General features: G+C 43.8%; 1 protein-coding gene across 11 annotated transcripts in view; it reads right to left on the reverse strand.

Moving 5' to 3' along the window:
- RBM47 (RNA binding motif protein 47) overlaps positions 1-18,945 on the reverse strand; it is a 182,625-nt gene that overhangs the window by 97,713 nt on the left and 65,967 nt on the right. For 9 of the 11 annotated variants that reach the window (XM_021101119.1, XM_021101124.1, XM_021101126.1 and 6 more), the window contains one exon: positions 13,562-13,646. In XM_021101119.1, the coding sequence (XP_020956778.1) occupies positions 13,562-13,646 (85 nt within the window). Of the gene's footprint in view, positions 1-1,195; positions 3,163-13,561; positions 13,647-14,305; positions 15,840-18,945 lie in introns of those variants that run through there. The other 2 variants (XM_021101121.1, XM_021101132.1) reach the window with 2 other exon arrangements.

Consider the following 18,945-nt stretch of genomic DNA (forward strand, 5'->3'; position numbering starts at 1 on the left):
AGCATATATTTGGCCTGTAAGATGGTTCCAGATTCTGAAAGGGGTTTTGAACTCTCTCAGACACTAGTGATAGGACAGAAGGAAGCAGCAGAAGGTGAATACTGAATTTGGAGCTGAGTCTCCCAGAATCAAGGAAAGGTCTTGAAACCTCAATCACTCAATTCCTTTCAGTTTTCTGGAGAGGGTTTCAGAGAACACTGGGAGTGTAGCCTCAGAAACTTCTGGTCCCTCAGTCAAGCCTCAACCAAACCCTACGGAAGGTCGCAATAGTTTCTGGTGTTTCCAAAAACACCCGGAAGAGGCTCCGGAACAGAGGGGAACACATGATGCAGCCACAGTGTACAGCACGGGGACCTCAGCCACTGGGTCGGCCATTCGCAAAGTGAGGTCCCTGGCTTCCCCCAGCGAGCAGAGATCTGCAAGGTCAAAACTATTTTCATAATAATAATAATATTTCTGCCTTTTTTCACCATGTTGACATTTGCACCAATGATGAAAACGAAGTAGAGAGCAAAAGTGCTGGCACTTCAGCACAAAATAAGGCAGTGGCAGCAAAGTGTACTAAAATCATAGCATTTTTTACTGTCAGGCCCTTGAACTTGTTTGCTGTTGCTGTTTTTTTTGTTTGTTTGTTTGTCTTTGCCTTTCTAGGGCCGCACCCACGGCATATGGAGGTTCCCAGGCTAGGGGTCTAATTGGAGCTGTAGCCGCCAGCCTACACCAACCACAGCCACAGCAATGTGGGATCCGAGCCGCGTCTGCGACCTACACCACAGCTCATGGCAACAACGGATCCTTAACCCACTGAGCAAGGGCAGGGATCAAACCCGAAACCTCATGGTTCCTAGTCGGATTCGTTAACTACTGAGCCATGACAGGAACTCTGCTGTTGCTATTTTTCGAGAGCGATTTCTTTAAGAATGTACTTGAAGAAGGAAAATATTAATTTTATTACATCTTGACTCTTGAGTATGTATCTTTTTTAATATTCTATGTGATGAAATGGGAAGCATGCATAAAGCACTTTTGCTGCAAACCAAATCATGACAGGCTCAAAGAAAGTCACGTGTGTGACTGAGTTACAGAATGAACTACAGGTGCTTTGGTCATGGAACACTGTTTTTACTTGAAAGAATGACCAACAGATAAACTATGGTATTTGGTAGATATTTTCTGGAAAACGAGTGAAGTGTACCTGTCACTTCAAAAACCACAACTGGAGTTCTCCTGTGGTGCAGCTGGTTAAGGATCTGGCGTTGTCACTGCATCGGCCTGGGTAGCTGCTGTGTCGAGGGTTCCATCCCTTGCCAGGGAATATTCACTTGCCACACTCACGGCCAAAAAAAAACAAGTAAGCAAACAAACAACAACAAAGTCCATGATAGTATTTGTTTCCAATGATAAAGTGTGAGCTTTCAAGCAGAAGTTAAAATTTTGAAGAAGCTGCATTCACCACCCTGAGCTTTACGGTTGGTTTGCCAATAATTAAAGGCTTTTGATGAGATTGCTTGTGATATTAACAAATGTGATTTTTTAATATTGTATAATGAAATGTGTCAATATTTGGATGACCTTCGCAACTCAGTAAATCATTATTTTCCAAACAACCTATTCATAGCATCATGCATAGTAGAAGATCCATTCAAAGTACAAAATAAACCAGATCCTTAACCCACTGAGCAAGGCCAGGAATCGAACCTGCAACCTCATGCTTCCTAGTCGGATTCATTAATCCCTGAGCCAGGGCAGGAACTCCTTAACCCAGATTCTTATCCTCAGCTAGGCTGGGGGTCAAACGTGCATCCTCATGGATACTAGTCGGGTTCTTAACCTGCTGAGCCACGAGAGGAACCCCAAGATATTACTATTATTTTTGAAGTACTTTATATTGGTTATATCCAAGGCATGCAGAAGTTCCTGAGCCAGGGATTGAACCCGGGCCACAGCAGCGACCAAAGCCACTGCAGTGACAACCTTGGATCCTTAACCTGTTGAGCCACCAGGGGACTCCCTTAATACATTTTTCATTTCTTAGTTTGAATTTCTAATGTGGTAAATAGTAACAGATACAACCCACATAAACAAAACCACTATGGGTTCCTCAGTAATTTTTAAGAATATAAGGACAAGGTTGTCAGATTTAGCAAATAAAAATGCAGGGCTAAATTTGAATTTCAGATAAATAACAAACAATTATTTTAGTATAAGTATCCATGCAATATTTGGGGCACACTAAAAAAAAAATTACTCATTGCTTGTCAGAAGTTTATGTCTAATTGAGTGTCCTTTATTTAATTTGCCTGTTAAGATGTGCCGAGCCCAAAAAGTCTGAGAAAAGCTGCAGTAGACCATGCCCTTTACATACATGCTAATACACTAATACCAACATTTATTAAACACCCATTGTATACCAGACCCAGCACCAAATTCTTGATATATATTACCTCTTCAATCATCTCCAAAATCCTATGTGGCAAAGTACTACTATGATAAGTAAAGCTAGTTATTGCCGGAAAGCAAGACTGGAACCCCCAAGACACCAAAAATCTCAGCTTGTAACTCTAAGGCTTACACGAACTCTGAATAATGAGAATCCCAAAGGTGATGGGTTTTTCTAAATATTTGCATCTCAGACTTTAGCAAGTCGATTTCTGTTCCTTCTCTGTCTCAGTTGTGTGCTGCTATTAGAACAATGATGAAATTCAGGGCTGTGTGTCAGAAAATTCTACCCAGAACCAGCCACAGCATTTTGACTCGGAGCAGACTTTCCTAATGGATGCTTCCCTGGGCATGACAACAGCATAGTTCTCGGCTGGGAATTCTAAGCTGAGCGAAGGTGCGCAGGCACTGCTCATTCCTCTTAATTGGAAGCGGCTGGGAGCTTGGTGCTTGGGCTAGAATCACCCTTGAGAATAAATTGGTAATTTCTCCAAATGAATCCATACCAAATGAAGCAAATGCAACCACTGTTATCAGTTAGCCAAGGTCCTATTTTTTGTACGATCATGACTCAGACCACTGGATATATTTAATGAGCTCAGGTTTGAGAGTAAACAAACTAGGAAAAGTAATTTTTTTTTAAGGGCCTCAACTGCAGCATATGGAAGTTCCCAGGCTAGGGGTCCAATCATAGCTACAGCTGTCCGCCTTCACCACAGCCACAGCAATGTGGGATCCAAGCCAGGTCTGCCACCTACACCACAGCTCACAGCAGCACTGGATACTTAACCCTCTGAGCGAGACCAGGGATCGAACCCGTAGCCTCATGGAAATGAGTTGGGTTCTTTTCCACTGAGCCACAATGGGAACTCCAGAAAATAAATTTTTTTATGACCCAGCATGGGGGCAAGGGTATACACTCACTGTGCCTTATGATCTGCAAACATGAAACTGAATTTGCTTGAAGCCCACCAGGGGCCCTCCCCCAATTCCAAGAGCTATAAAGAAACATAGAATGTGATAAACATATAAAGGAGAGAGAGAGGGAGGAGGAGATACTAATCTTTGACAGGGGACTATTTCTTTAACAAAGGGAAGATTTACCTTTCAAATCTTTTTTGTTTTGTAAATTTGGGTTTTTATTAGATGCCAGACACACTAGATTATACTTAAGGCAGTTGTGTACACAGAAGCCAAGGGTGACAGAACTTTTTGAAAATTAGCCTGGAGGAGAGAATGAGACAAGGGGAGGAGGAAAAAAAGGTAGATGCCAAACAGGAGGGTTAGACTGAGAAGAGAGCATTGCATTTTATTTTATTCGTCTTTTTGAGGGCCGAACCCGTGGCTAGGGGTCAAATTGGAGCTACAGCTGCCGGCCTACACCACAGCCACAGCAACTTGGGATCCGAGCCACATCTGTGACCTACACCACAGCTCACAGCAATATAGGATACTTAACCCACTGAGCGAGGCAACGGATCGAACCCATGTCCCCATGGATCCTGGTTGGGTTCATCACCACTGAGCCACAACAGGAACTCCAAGAGGTGCTTTTTAGAAACCAAGCCTTGGTAAGACCTAGAGAACAGTCGTAGGTACCAAGCGGGTTTGGAAATCCGAGGCCCTGGACCCCTGGCCGTGAGGCATCTGAAGGAAAAGGAAGAGTCCCTTTTCACTTTTCAGACTGTCAACTTTGCCATTCGCCTCAGGCCCACCTGGCAGGGCTGCAGTCTAGGTTCAGATACTGGCCCAGCCCTGCCCCAGTGGCTGTCTGCAGCCCCAGTGGGGTTCCTCTATCTGCAGGCGCAATCTAGATCCCTCAGGCACTGAAAGGAGTGTCTGAAGGAGAAAAAAAGAGAAGGAATAACAGAGAGGCAGGCCTGGCTCCCTCCTCAGATAAGCTTGGGTGACCAAGGAGCGCAGCTTCCCCCCCCCAAGGGGCCTTCAGAATTCCTTCCTGTGAATGCCGAATGTCAGAGGACACAGCCAGAAACCGTGACTCATCAAATTTCCAACGTCAAGACCAGAAGGCGCAGACTGGATCCAAGGACTGTGCTTTGCACTCAGAACAGAGTCAAGGCCTTTGGCTGCTTCAGATACAAAGGCAGGGGCCTTCGCCCCACCAGCCTGGCCGCCTTTCTCTGTATTCAGCACATGGAGAAAAGGGAGTTTTATCTCATCATGTTTGAGCCACAGCGCCCTTATGACATTTCAGAAAGCGATTTGCCTTCCTGAAAAGTGGTTGAATCTGCACACGAAGGTCACTGGTTGTTAGCATAGAGTCAGAGTAAATACTTTCTGCTAAAGGTCATACAGGTTTCCGTTACGTTTTTTTTTTTTCTTTCTCTCTCTTTTTTGGGGGGATGGACTCTTAAAATTGTAAAAACCATTCTTAGCTACCTACAAAAACTGGCAGCAGAGTGGGCCAGAGTTTGCTGATCTCTCACTTAGAGCAACACAGCAAAGGGCGAGCAGCATTAACTGGGGGCTTCTGGACAAGGTCTGGTTGTCAAAACATGAGGTCGAGGAGTTCCTGTTGTGGCTCAGTGGGAAGGAACCTGACAGGTGACCATGAAGATGTGGGTTCGATCCCTGGCCCCGATCAGTCCGTTAAGGACCTGGCATTGCCAAGAGCTGTGGTGCAGGTCACAGACAATGGTTCGGATCTGGCATTGCCACAAGCTGTGGTGCAGGTCATGGACATGGCTCGGATCTGGCATTGCTATGGCTATAGCTGTGGCATAGGCCCACAGCTACAACTCTGATTTGACCCCTAGCCTGGGAACTTTCATATACCACAGGTGCGGCCCTAAAAGGCGAAATGAAAAGAAAAAAATGAGGTCACTGTTCCATCACCTTCTAACTCACAAAAGCTACCTAATTCTCCATCACAATCTCTATTTGTGGAGTCATCTCCCCTTTGCTATGATCCTCTTCAAAGAAGAATTTAGCTGTAGATCTGGCAGGAAATTAAACCTTCAAATGACAGTCTTATATATTCGGATAAATGGGATTTTAAATAATCTAGAATATTTATTTATTTATTTATTTTTATATTCATTTATTTATATGCCACACCTGTGGCATATGGACGTTCCCAGGCTAGGGCTGGAACCGGAGCTGCAGCTGCTGGCCTACGCCACAGCCACAGCAATGCCAGAACTGAGCCGCGTCTGCGACCTACACCACAGCTTACAGCAATTTGGGATCCTTAACCCAATGGAGTGGGGCCCAACCTCATGGATAATAGTCAGGTTCTTTACCGCTGAGCCACAACAGTAACTCCTAAGCTAGAATGTTTTTAGCAGTTTTCCCTCTGTGTGTGTGTGTGTGTGTGTGTGTATCCATGCATGTGCATTTCTGTTTAAAACTGAACACTGCATTATGTATCACAAAATTCCAGACCTGAAAAAAATCCTCTGATATAGCCAAGTCTATAACTATTTACATTTGACGAATCTATGACCTGCTTAAAGCTTTTGATCTTGAGAAAAGAAGGTACACACAGAGACAGATACTCTGTCTTACACTGTTATGAAACTATATGGCTAAAACAGAGCTGATAAAAGTCTCCTGTATTGATAGAGGGGTTCTCTGTCTTTCCTGTTCAACAGGTGGCCAAGAGCTGCGTGTGGCTGCTGAGCACCCAAAATGTGGGTAGTGCAAATGTTACCCACCTGGGTTCTTGGACTCTTCAATCAACAGAAATGGATAAGTGGCCAGACAAGGAATGCAGACAAGGCTTTATTGGGACTCCTAGGGCAGCACAAGAGAGCAGAAACATGTAACGGCTTTCCTTGCTTGCTCCCAAAGTGGGGTGTGCTGGTCCCTTAAATGGAGTGAGGGTAGGGACAGATGGGTGGGCTGGGCTGGAGCAATGGCTTAGGTGCTCTGCCCATCCCCTGGGTGGCTGTGTGCATGGTACATACACGGTCCCCTGGTGTTGCTTCTCCCCACCTCGAAATCTCAGTTGGGTTTTGGCCTTTTTGAATCTCGTTCATGATCTGCCAACTGTGCGTGGGTACAGTTATTTTCAGCCCCTTACAGTTTCTTTGTATTCTGTTGTTCCAGGAGACCTTTGTTCAGGCCTAAGTACTGCTGTAAAGGGTCTAGGACCCAGCCTGCCTCATGACTAAGGAAGTGAACTTTTAATTAGACTTATTTTAATGAGTTTAAATAGCCACATATAGCTAGTGGCTATTGTACTGACTATCACAGGTCTAAAAGAATGGTTATAGGTCTGGATGGAAAATATGTAACACTGTTACTTCCTCTTGTGCCTTTGGCGGAAACCAGTTATTTTTTTATTTTTATTAATTTTTTTTTTTTTTTTTTTTTTTGCTTTTTAGGGCCTCATCCGAGGCATATGGAAGTTCCCAGGCCAGGGGTTGACTTGGAGCTGCAGCTGCTGGCCTCAGCCACAGCCACACCGGATCTGAGCCACATCTGCAACTTACACAGCTTGAGGCAATGCTGGATCCTTAACGCACTAAGTAAGGCCAAGGATCGAACCTGTGTCCTCACAGATGCCAGTCAGGTTCTTAACCCACTGAGCCACAAAGGGAACTCCAGAAACCACTGCTGATCAGAGAACCCTTTCCCTCTGTGCATGGAAAAGCTCTCAGGATTCTCCATGCAATGTATTTTCAATTGCCTAGACCTGGTATATATAATGAAACCTGTTTGCCATCCTTGATACAGATAAAACACGACAAAGGTGAGCAGGAGAAGGAAGTGTCTGGGCTAAGCTTAGAAAGGCAGCACTTGGACAGATAAAGAGAAAGGGACAAAGAGTGTGGGGCTCTCCATGTGCAGCATAGCATAAGCCAAAGACCTGGATAGAGTTCTTCTGGTTCCAGGACAGGGGAGACATTGGCCCACCCAGAAAGGAGGACAGGGCTGGGTGTGGTGGAGATAAGGGGACAGACAGAAGGGTGAGGCTAGATTAAGGAGACCTTTGGATTCCAGAAGTTTAGACTTTTTCTCAAGAGCAAGAAGAGCCCCTTCTGAAGATTTAAGCAAGATAATGACTGGAAAAAAACATGTTTTAGGAATCTGATCTGATAGCGGGCCACAAATAGGATTGCATAATGGACATATATATTGGGAAGAAGATTACAAGATTAGAAAGAAGGCTATGTCACTAATGATTTTGGTTTTCCTTTAGGAAGGTGGTACTCGTTTATTACAGATAATGTATAAATCACAGAAAAGCAGGTAGAAAAATTAAAATCAGACTTCTACCTTTCACACTCAACCATAGCTGGCATTTGATGCAGCTTCATCCAGGTTTTTTTTTTTTTTTCTTCTGTGGCTTTTGCAATAGCTCAGGAATTAAGTTAGGACTAGGACTAGGAAGGTGATAGTGTGAATAAAGAGGAAAATACACTAGAGAAAATTTTAAGTGAGACAGCTGAGTGAAGAGAAAAGACTATTAGCATTAAGGGACCTGGGACCTGAGTCCTACGCTTGGCCTCCTTTCTCTCAACCCCCAGCCTTGGTTTCTTCATTTCAGCACCTAGATCAACCTGTCTTAACCTCTTCATGTTGGTGTCTCTAAGTAAAAGTCGGATGAGATTAGAGACCTCCCCCAGACCTCAAATGGAACTACAACGTGTGTATATACACCTCGACTGCGGTTTGTTTTAGGCGAACAGCACATACAGATAGTAGTGGTTGTCATAAGACAAAAATGTTCCCTTGATCTTTAAACTGTACCAGTAACATAAAGGAAAGTTCAAAGGGCCCAGGAGCAGCGTGGGATCCAGGTCTGACTCTGTGGTCTTAGCCACCCGGGTTAAGGGTGGCAGCTAGTCCCTTAGGGAGGAGGAAACCAGGAGGCCAACACAGAAGCCACCACAACACTTTATCATTGCATATTAAACTATATATAGCTTCTACTTCAGAGGGTAGGATCTGTCATTTTCAGTACATCCTTTTGTCATTTTCGCTGAACTATGTGTGACAGAACTCCTGGGGACTCTGGTCAGTCAATGACCTTGGGTCAATGAACATGCCTTTTTCTGAGGATCCCTCGGCGCTTTGAGGGGCTACTCGTTAAAAGCATAGATTCTGGCCTCAGACCGGCCTCCGTCCTTTGCCATGTACTCACTCACTTGCTGTGTGACCTTGTGCAAGTTACATATTCTCTTTCATACTTCAGTTTCCTCATCTGCCAAACAGGAATCCTAAGACCTTTATGGGATTATTGTATAAATGAAACGAGGCCATACAAGTAAAAGAGATAATGCAAATAAAGGACTTCTTTGGTGCCTGGCACATATCATGCACTCAGTAAATACTGCCATTTTCATTATTTATCATTTATTTTCATCATCACCTCAGGGTTCCTTCCAACTTTAATACTTCAAGATTCCAAGAATCGCTTGGTGACTGAACAGAGGGAGAGGGCCACAAATCAGTAGGAACTGACATACCTAGATCTAAAGATCAGGTCTGGATTCAGTTCCCTCCACCCCAGCCTGGCTCCTCAATAATCACTTCATTTTTTGCTGAAGATGTCTCTAGTATGTTGCTGACATTGATCTTAGTTTCAAAAGGCCCTCACTTGCTTTGCAGAGACAGAACTTTAGTCATTCTTGTCAAAAGCAACGTGGTCTTCTGTTACTGTTTTATTTCTTGACGCACAGATGCCTACGAGTCTGGCCAAAGTGAATGTCAGATATGCTGCTTCCACTGCCCTTGCTGCAGCAACACGGACACCTGGGGCAATCTGACCAAACTACCACGCAGTCTCTCTGACGCGTGTCTAATGACTGATGTGAAGACCTTGTTCTTGGAAACTTCAGGGCTGACATTTGAGTGCTGCCCAAGAAATTTGCCTAAAGGTCTGATGCTGACCTGAGCCCCAGATGTGAGCCTCACGACCTTGGCGTGTTCTTGCTTTCCACGGTACCAAATACCCTCCCACAAAGCATAATGCCGTCATTGATCATTATTCTGCCAAGAGACACACATTTTGTTGATGCCCACAGCCTTCTTTTTCCTTGTCCACAGTGGGAACCAACTTCTTCCTCTTAGGAAGACAGTCCTCCTTTTGTAGGCAAACAACCGCTTGTCTGCCATGATGTTGTTGGTTGAGTCACAGCCCACATCCATCCACCTCTAACTTTTCAGTTTTGAAAATGGGTTACCTTGTTTTGCAAACAGCAAGTCATTAAGGAGCAGGGTGCCAAAGGAACGACTGGCTCTGTGAAACTTTTGCTCAGGTGAATGAAATAATTTTCAAAAGGAGAAATCATCCAGTTTGGGATTAGCCACACAGTCCTTGTGAAAACTGGTTTTCCCCAAGAAAGCCAGTTTTTCCTAACATTTAGGTCTAGACAATAGACCTCAGGATCATCGTAGTTTCAGGAACGCCTTGTTATAAAGTCACTGGTTGACCATATTCACAAAGGGCTAGGTGTGAGCTGGGCCTAATTACTCTAACACCAAGGAAAAGTTGCCTAAATTCAAAACGCCAGTGGGACCCATACCTGAATGAGCACTGTCATTGAACTGGATCAGAAATCAGACAAAAGAAAAGGAGACAAGAAGTCCAGAAAGGAATATGATGAGGTTACTCTACAGTAAGTCTGCATTTAGATGAGAAAAGAGATCCATTAACTTCCATTGCATATTTAAAAATACCATTAACTACCTGAGTTTGATGTTGCTTATCTTAATTCATTCCTATTTTATTGTTGCTCTTTCCTCCTAACTAAAGGCTCAGCTTTGATCCTGAAGCTTCTGGGACAAGGATCATCTTAGTATTCCTCATGCAACCATCTCAGTATCTTTCATCATGGGGGTCCTTTGGAAGTTTATTAATTTGAGTGCAATTGAATTACGGGCCTTCACCTTACCCCTCTGTGTAATAACGGGTCAGGAGGTACAAAGTAAATAGCAAGAAGTAATATGTGATGGAAAAAACATCTGCTTTCAGGTGAAGAAGCAGAAAGGTCACATTCAGAAACTGCCTCTGGGGACTTCCTTGAGCAGCTTGGGGTCATCTTGTGAAGGCCCCTATTGGTAGCTGTGTAAACAAAAAGAGATCTAGTTTCAACTCACTTGCATGACCTCCGTGTACACCTGTGCCTCAGCAAGTTTCCCTTGCGCAGACCACACGGATTAAGGCACTTACCTTTGAGTTAAAGTCTGCCTTTTTGAAACAAAATGATGGGAAGGCTGTTTTCCACAGCGTATATACCTTCTGGTAACTTTTAGGGATTTGGAGAGAATCATTTCCAAAAAAATCTATGATCTCATTAAATAAAATCAGGAAACTGAAGAGCCATTTTAACACAGAAAACAGTATCTTCAGCTGCCCATTCTGTCCTCCTTTTCAAAAGGAACTTGTATTTTCAACTTGCAGGTTAAACAATATCCACTTCTTAATTTATTAACTTAACTTGAAATGGAAATTTAAGCTATGATGACTAGGAAAGGGCCAGCACCCAGAATGTTTTACTACTTTATTTAAAGACCATCCAAAAGAAATTCCATGGCTTTTTTCACCAATGTCCATACCTTGATGGAGGAGCACAGAATTCCCTGCTTGAGAAAAACCAGGTAACGACCTAGATGCTAATTTTTTAAGGATTGGCCAGAGAGGTCACCCAAAGTTCATGCTAAAAGTTCAAATTTCTATATATCAGTCATGGCTAGTGATTCTCTTTCCTCCCATATGGGGAAAAAGAAACCAATCTTGTCTCAAACTAAGGTAAAAATATCTCAAAAAAATAAAATAAAATAAATTAAAAAATTAAAGCTTTGTGAAAAAGATCTAACTAGGCCTGGTCAGCCCCTGTACTCATCAGACCTCTTAAAAAAAAAAAATGACCACATCAAATTTACTCATGACTAAGAAACCACCAAGCCTAAGATGGCCAATTCAGAGGAACTGGGGTTCCAGGTGGTGTGTATGTATGCGTGTATGTGCACATGTATGAATTGCTGATTCTATCAATTAAACTAGTTGCTCAGCAGTACTCTGGGTAGAAAATGTCAACCTAGAGCATGAAGACTTGAAACCTGAGAATTTCAAAATGATCCAGGGTGGAAAAAGGTCAAGTAGCTGGCCTCTGTCTGTCCTATTTAAACCATCGATTTTTTTCTTTTTCTTTTTTGGCCACCCTGCAGCATATGAAGTTCCCACGCCAGGGATCAGATTGAGCCATAGTTTCGACCTAAGCCGCAGCTACAGCAATGCCAGATCCTTAACCCACTGTGCCGGGCCAGGGATCAAACCTATGTCCCAGCACTCCCAAGACACCACTGATCCCGTGGTGCCACAGCAGGGACTCCCCACTTTATTTTTTTTCAATCTGGCCTCTGGATGGAGAAATTATATACCACACCAATGATCAACCTTCCCTGGTGCCATCAAGTAAGGAGAGAAAAAGAAAAGTGGATACATTTGCTGAGGAAAACAATCTCTCACTAGAAGCTGACCCCCTTCCTATAAGGGGTAGATAAGGGAAATTAAGAACATAGATTTGGGGAGAAGTCAAAGGACTGGCAGGAAAACAGGACTTGGAATTCAGCTCTAGGAAATGATGCTCAGAGGAAAGGAAGAATGTATGTCTGAACCACAAAAACATAAAACCTCTAAGGGCTTTTAAAGATTCTCCCAGAAATTTGACCATGTCCTTATTTGAAGATATACATCTTGGGAGTTCCCGTCATGGCTCAGTGGTTAATGAACCCAACTAGTATCCATGAGGACACGCGTTTGATCCATGGCCTCGCTCAGTGGATTAAGGATCTAGCGTTGCCATGAGCTGTGGTGTAAGTCACAAATTCAGCTCGGAGGCCGCACTGCTGTGGCTCTGACGTGGGTCAGCAGCTATAGCTCCAATTCAACCCCTAGCTTGGGAACCTCCATATGCCGAGGGTGCAGGCCTAAAAAGACAAAAAAGAAATAAAACAAAAAAACAAAAAACCCACCACTTAAATTCCTTCCCTGGCTGTCAGCACACCCCCGCCCCTAATATTTAGACTAGGTCCTCTGGTTTTAAACTCCCTTAACTCCTTACGATTCTTCAGCTCACTGACAAATCTTTTTATTATTTCACTTGATCACTAGACCAGTTTCCTGGAGGCAGAAAACCAAAACTTTCTGTCTTACTCTCTTAATTACCTGATACCTAGCACAGAGCCTGGCACATAGTAGGGGCAGGAAAAACGTTATTTACCTGTATCCCTACTGATATAAGGATTAATGTACTATCATCCATGGGGCCCTATAAATAGAGGTTCTGCAAATCTTAAAGCCTGTATAAATCAGACTCATGTGGCTTGAGGAATTCTGCCTATCCTGTGGCATTAACTCTAAAAAGATGCTGTCCTCCCATGCATTTAATGTGAATGTAAATTTGGACTCATTCACACATAAATGGATGCTGACAAACCATTCTGGGGACGTGGTAATGAAATATTCTACAATCGCGCATTTTACTTATAAATCCCATGATGCTGAGCACTGGAAAGGAGCCAGGCTTTGGAGAAGCATATCTGGTTCTGGGATCTGCTGCCTAAGAAGCTGTTCCATGATCTCACATGGGCTGTCCTGAATGCCAGCACCACTGCTTTGGAGGTCCAAGGGCTAGTCACCTCAAAACCATCATACAGAGTCACTAAAAAATGAGTTTTTAAAGGCCCTTGTGCTTTGTGAAAAATAGGAAGCGGAGAACACTTAATGCTGGTCATTTGGGGGTTATCAGAGGAATGCTGTATTTAACTGAATCCAAGTCGCCATAAGATGCACCCCAAATTCAGATATGTTAAATTATGTGGGGGGGGATGCATTCTAGGGTTGACGAAATGCAGTGAACACCATAGAAAAAACTCAGTATTAAAAGGCTTGAAGCAGTCATTCAAATATCACTTCCGTCATTGTTGTTGACTATGAAAGTCCTTTGGGAACAATAGTACTTACAAACATACAGGACACTCTGGCCTAGTAAACTAAGCAAACGCCCAGAAGAAAAAAACAGGATGTGTTGGTTTTAAAAGAGAGTGGATTAACATGTGGACGTCACTATGTTATATTCACCTACTTTTCTCCACACCTGGATGATGTTCATTTGAGCCACAGTGAAGATGGAGCCAGTTGACTTACCAAACCTCCTCAGTGAGCCCAGGAATGGCTGATCACTGGTAGGTGACTTGATGCAAAGCGTCCTGATGCCTCTGTTACCCGAACTCTGAAAGAGGAAAGATAACACTATTGACCCAGAAATGGCTAATGAGGAGTAATGCAGTTAATGACCACTAAGTGGAATGGAAGGCAGGGGGTAAGAAGAAATAATGGTGTTTTATGATTCTTAGGCACCTTTACAAGGAAAGCTACATAACCGGTCAGTATAAGAGCTCTACACTGGCTCACATACATGAAGAAAACAGGTCACGTCCTTTTGCCAATTCTGCAAGGCTATTTGGGTTGATATTAACCAAAGGATATTGAAGGGGGAAAAAATCTCAGTCTCATAAGGAGAGAAGAGGAAAACACAAACAGAAGGTATAACAGGGACAGGAAGCTCATGAGTTTGTCCAGGTGCTCAAAACTCAGCTCTCCTGCTTGCTAGCTGGGTGACCCTGGGCATTTTACTCAACCTCTCTGTTCCTCCTCTTTCGCATCTAATATGGGCCTGTTACCTATCAGTTAAGGACAATAAACAAGATGACAGATATGAAACATTTGGGGCCCCATATGGGAGAAAACATTCAATAAAGGGCAGCTATAATTACATTATTCATTTAAATTTCTTTCTGCAGAGGCACAGTAAATTGTGACCTTTTAAGGCCAAACACTCAAAATTGTCTAAAACCTTGTGAGCTGTTAGTGTTTTAAATACTTCTTTACCTTTGCAAGCACGTCGCAGCTGGCTTTTCTGCCCATACATGAACAATTCCGGAACTATTCAGCTTCATCTTTAAGTAAATACATTTGGCTAGTAGGCTCTGTACGGCAGATCTTATTATGCTCTTACTCCACCAAGAAAGAAGAACGCCCCACAGGAGTCTCACTCCCACCCCCTCCAAGAAAGACTCCAAGTCTGCAACCTACCCCTGGGAACAAGACACTGAGTTCTGCTAACTCTCCTGCCGTTGAACTAGCTAATCATTTGTTCCAAAGTTCTTCCCAACCCAATGGCCTAATTAACTAAGGTTGAGTTTTTGATTAACATACAGTGCTTGAAGGAACTCTGACCCTCAGAAAGTTGGCACTTAACTCACTTCTGGGTCCAGCTTGTGTCACGAGTGCCGGTTTGAAGGGTAGTAAAGGACCCGGCTGTTTGCTATAAGCAAATGGAGGCCGTGCCATGTCATTATATGGCTTTTACCTCGGCTGTCCACCAAATCTTTAGCAAAGCTTTTGGAGCAAACAGAATGAAAGGGTATATATTTCCAAACCGAAAATCACCTAAATTCTACCTGGCATTTTACCTAAATGTCAGTTGTTCAGGAAACATGAATATGAGCCCCAGAGCAAAGTGATCAGAGTGGAGATCAGGTGTTGGAGCAGGTGCATGCTACGTCCGTCCAGATTCTGCCTTGGTGAGCAAACTGCTCTCGCTGATGGTTCCTGAGTTCTAAAACACACATCAGACACAAGACAGGGACCACAGTACCTGAGAGTTCACATTCCTGCCTGTCATAAGATCAACAGCAAGTTCCCTTGTGGTGTGGTGGGTTAAAGATCTGGTGTTGCTGTAGCTGCAGCACAGGTTTGATCCCTGGCCCAGGAACTTCCACATGCTGTGGGTGCAGCCAGGGAAAAAAAAAAAAAAGAAAGAAAGAAAAAAAAAAGATGACTAGCATCCTTCCTAAATTCTTACGTTGAAGCCCTGATCGTGGCCCCCTCACACTGTACATCAGAACGTGACAGTATTCGGAGATACAGCCTTTGAAAAGGTAATTAAGATTATTAAATGAGGTCACATGTGTGGAGCCCCAACCCAAGATGACCTATGAGAGATTAGGGCACATTCACATACAGACTAAGGGACGACCATGCGAGGACACAGCGAGAAAGCAGCTGTCTGCAAGCCAAGGAGAGGGGTCTTAGAAGGAATCAAACCTGCCCAGACCTTGATCTTGGACTTCCAGCCTCTGGAACTGTGAGAAAATAAATTTCTCTTGTTTAAGCCACTCAATCTGCGGCATTTTGTTATTGCAGCTCTAGCGGTCTAACACACTAGCCCCATCCCTGTATGCCCAACCTTATGTCCCAGGACCAGGCATGTAACAAATGAGGAAGTAGGCTAAGAGCAAAATAACACGAATGGTGTAGACGGTGATTTTTAGGGCTACTTCTGTGGCATATGGAAGTTCCCAGGCTAGGGGTCGAATCTGAGCCACATCTATGATCTACGCTACAGCTTGGGGCAATGAAGGTTCCTTAACCCACAGAGCGAGGCCAGGCATTGAGCCCACATCCTCATGGGTTCTAGTCAGATTCTTAACCCACTGAGCCACAACAGGAATTCCTCAAATTTTAAAACTTTAAAAAGTATTGTGAGGCCACACAAAATATGTCCATGATTTGATTACGCTAGTGACCTTTCAGTGGCAATCCCTGGGCTAAACGGTTGCACATAGATACTCAAAAAATAAAAATAAATAAAAAAGTAAATAAAAACACCCATTATCTTTCAACAATTTTAAAATTATTTTTCTTTGTAGAAAAGAAAACTGTGGAATATGGAAGTTCCCAGGCTCAGGGTCGAACGGAACTGCAGCAGCCGGCCTATGCCACAGCCACAGCAGTGCCAGATCCAAGCAGCATCTGCGACCTACACTGCAACTTGCAGCGACACCACTGAGCGTGGCCAGGGATTAAACCCCTATCTTCACGGATACTAGTCGGGTTCTGGATCCGCTGCGCCACATCGTGAACACCCATCTTTCAGCAAATATTAACTGAACACCTCCTACAGGCCAGGCCCTAAGCCAGACACTGGGCATAGCAGTGGTGAATAAAATAAGGCATCTTCCCTGCCTTTGCGGTACCTAACAGTCTGGATAGGGAGTCCAGGTACTGAGCTAAGTGAGACATGCCAAGTTGAAAAGACAAAGTTGCTGCCCTCATGACACTGCAGATGAGTGGGGCACAGACATGGAACATGACCATCATGACACAAAGGGATGCAGTTACGACAAAGGGACAATGGAAAGTGGAAAGATGATTCCAAGTCTGTCAAGGTTAGTCAAGGAAGATGTGAGCCAAGTTCTGAAGGATGAGCAGCAGTCTCCTTGGCAGATGCGGATGACGGATGCGGAGAGGGCATTTTCCAGACAGAAGGAACAGCCAGTGCCTGGGTACAGGGACAGGAGATAGTACAGCTGTCCTTCTCTTTGAAGAAGGACAACTCCCTGGACTGAGGATGGGAAGTGGAGAGAGCCTCAGGTATGCAGCTGAACAAGGCGAGGAGCTCACATTTCTTTTTGATAGGCAAGAAATAGATTTATTGGAGTTCCCGTCGTGGCTCAGTGGCTAATGAATCCGTCTAGGAACCATGAGATTGCGGGTTCGATCCCTGACCTCGCTCAGTGGGTTAAGGATCTGGCGTTGCCATGAGCTGTGGTGTAGACCGGTGGCTGCAGCTCTGATTTGACCCCTAGCCTGGGAACCTCCATATGCTATGGGTGTGGCCTACAAAAGACAAAAAGACAAAAAAAAAAAAAATAGATTAAGATAGGTAGCTTGTGAGAGATGCAAGCAGAGAGGCAAAGAGGCACAGTGAACCACTGGAGAATTTTAATCAGGAAGATGACATTACTAGAACTGCCTGTTAGAAAGAGCGCCCTGACCATAATGCAGAGGGGCTAAAGGCAGGGTGACCCACCACGGGAAGACGAAGGCAGGAACCAGGCAAACAGACATAAGGATGCTTGTGGGCAATGTCAGGGGTGCAGTTGAAATCCTGGTGTTCAACTACGGCCATGGGTGACACTGCCTAAGGACACTGCATGCATCAAGAGAAGCAGTAATGTTTAAGGTACTACTTTGATCAATGAGAACATGCATCTCTTAAGAAGCTTTGGATTTAATTTATCTTACATTTCTTATCAGGAAACTTTTTGTTGTTGTTGTTGTTTTAGGACCTTACCCCCAGCATATGGAGGTTCCCAGGCTAGGGGCCGAATCGGAACTGTCGCTGCCGGCCTACACCACAGCCCCAGCAACACTGAATCCTTTACCCACTGAGCAATGCCAGGGATCAAACCTGCGTCCTCATGGATCCTAGTCAGATTCATTTCCACTGAGCCACAATGGGAATTCTTAGGGAAACTTTTTTTTTTTAATCTGTCAAAGCCACATGTGACAGCCTGTAGTGGGGGATGGAAAGGAGGTTTGGGATTTGCATATGTACACTGAGGTATATGGAATGATTGGCTAATGAGGATCTGCCATATAGCACAGAGAACTCTACCCAATATTCTGTAATAATCTATATGGGAAAAGAATCTGATATATAACTGAATCACTTTGTTGTACAGCAGAAATTATCATAACATTGCAAATCAACTATATACATCAATAAAATTTTAGGAAAAAAAAAAAAAAACCCATATAAGAAATAAAAATCTTGGGAGTTCCCACAATGGCTCAGTGGTTAACGAATCCCGCTAGGAAACATGAGGTTGCAGGTTCGATCCCTGGCTTTGCTCAGTAGGTTAAGGATCTGGCGCTGCCATGAGCTGTGGTATAGGTCGCAGACATGGCTCAGATCCTGTGTTGCTGTGGCTGTGGCTGTGGCTGTGGTATAGGCCAGCAGCTATAGCTCCAATTGGACCTCTAGCCTAGGAACTTCCATATGGTGTGGGTGCAGTCCTAAAAAGCAAAATAAATAAACAAATAAATAAATAATTTTTTTAAAAAGAAATAAAAATCTCCAATAAAGGCAAATTCGTGAATAATTGAAAAAGAAAAGCCACAACTCATGTGACAGGAGTTCCCTTGTGGCTCAGTGGGTTAAGTATCTCACATTGTCGCTGTTATGGCTCAGGTTCCATTCCTGGCCTAGGAACTTCTATGAGTCACAGGTGTGGCCAAAAAGAAAAAAAAAAAAAAAAGCCACATGTGACTGTACCTCGGTCTCCTCATCTAAACATGGATAATAATGCTACTTCCTTCACAGAGGTAATTCCTTGAGCTCACTGATACGAGTAAGTAAAGTGTAATAAGTGCATTATTATTAAATTAGCTATTATCAGAGCGGAAATAAACTTTAAAGAACAAACGAATAATTATTGACTGTTGTGAGTATGCTAGCCCCTCTCTCAGGGAATATGAGCCAAATTTTAACTACTACCAGGACCACAAAGAGTAAAAATTTAAATAGCTGCACCTGTGGCATATGAATGTTCCCGGGCCTGGGATCAAATTAAGTTGCAGCCACAACCTACGCCACAGCTGTGGCAACACAGGATCCTTAACCCACTGCACCACAGGGGGAACTCCTGTTTTAATTTCCAAAAACACTGTCTCCTTGAGTG

This window comes from Sus scrofa, chromosome 8 (genome assembly GCF_000003025.6).
Source record: "Sus scrofa isolate TJ Tabasco breed Duroc chromosome 8, Sscrofa11.1, whole genome shotgun sequence".
Lineage (NCBI taxonomy): Eukaryota > Metazoa > Chordata > Mammalia > Artiodactyla > Suidae > Sus > Sus scrofa.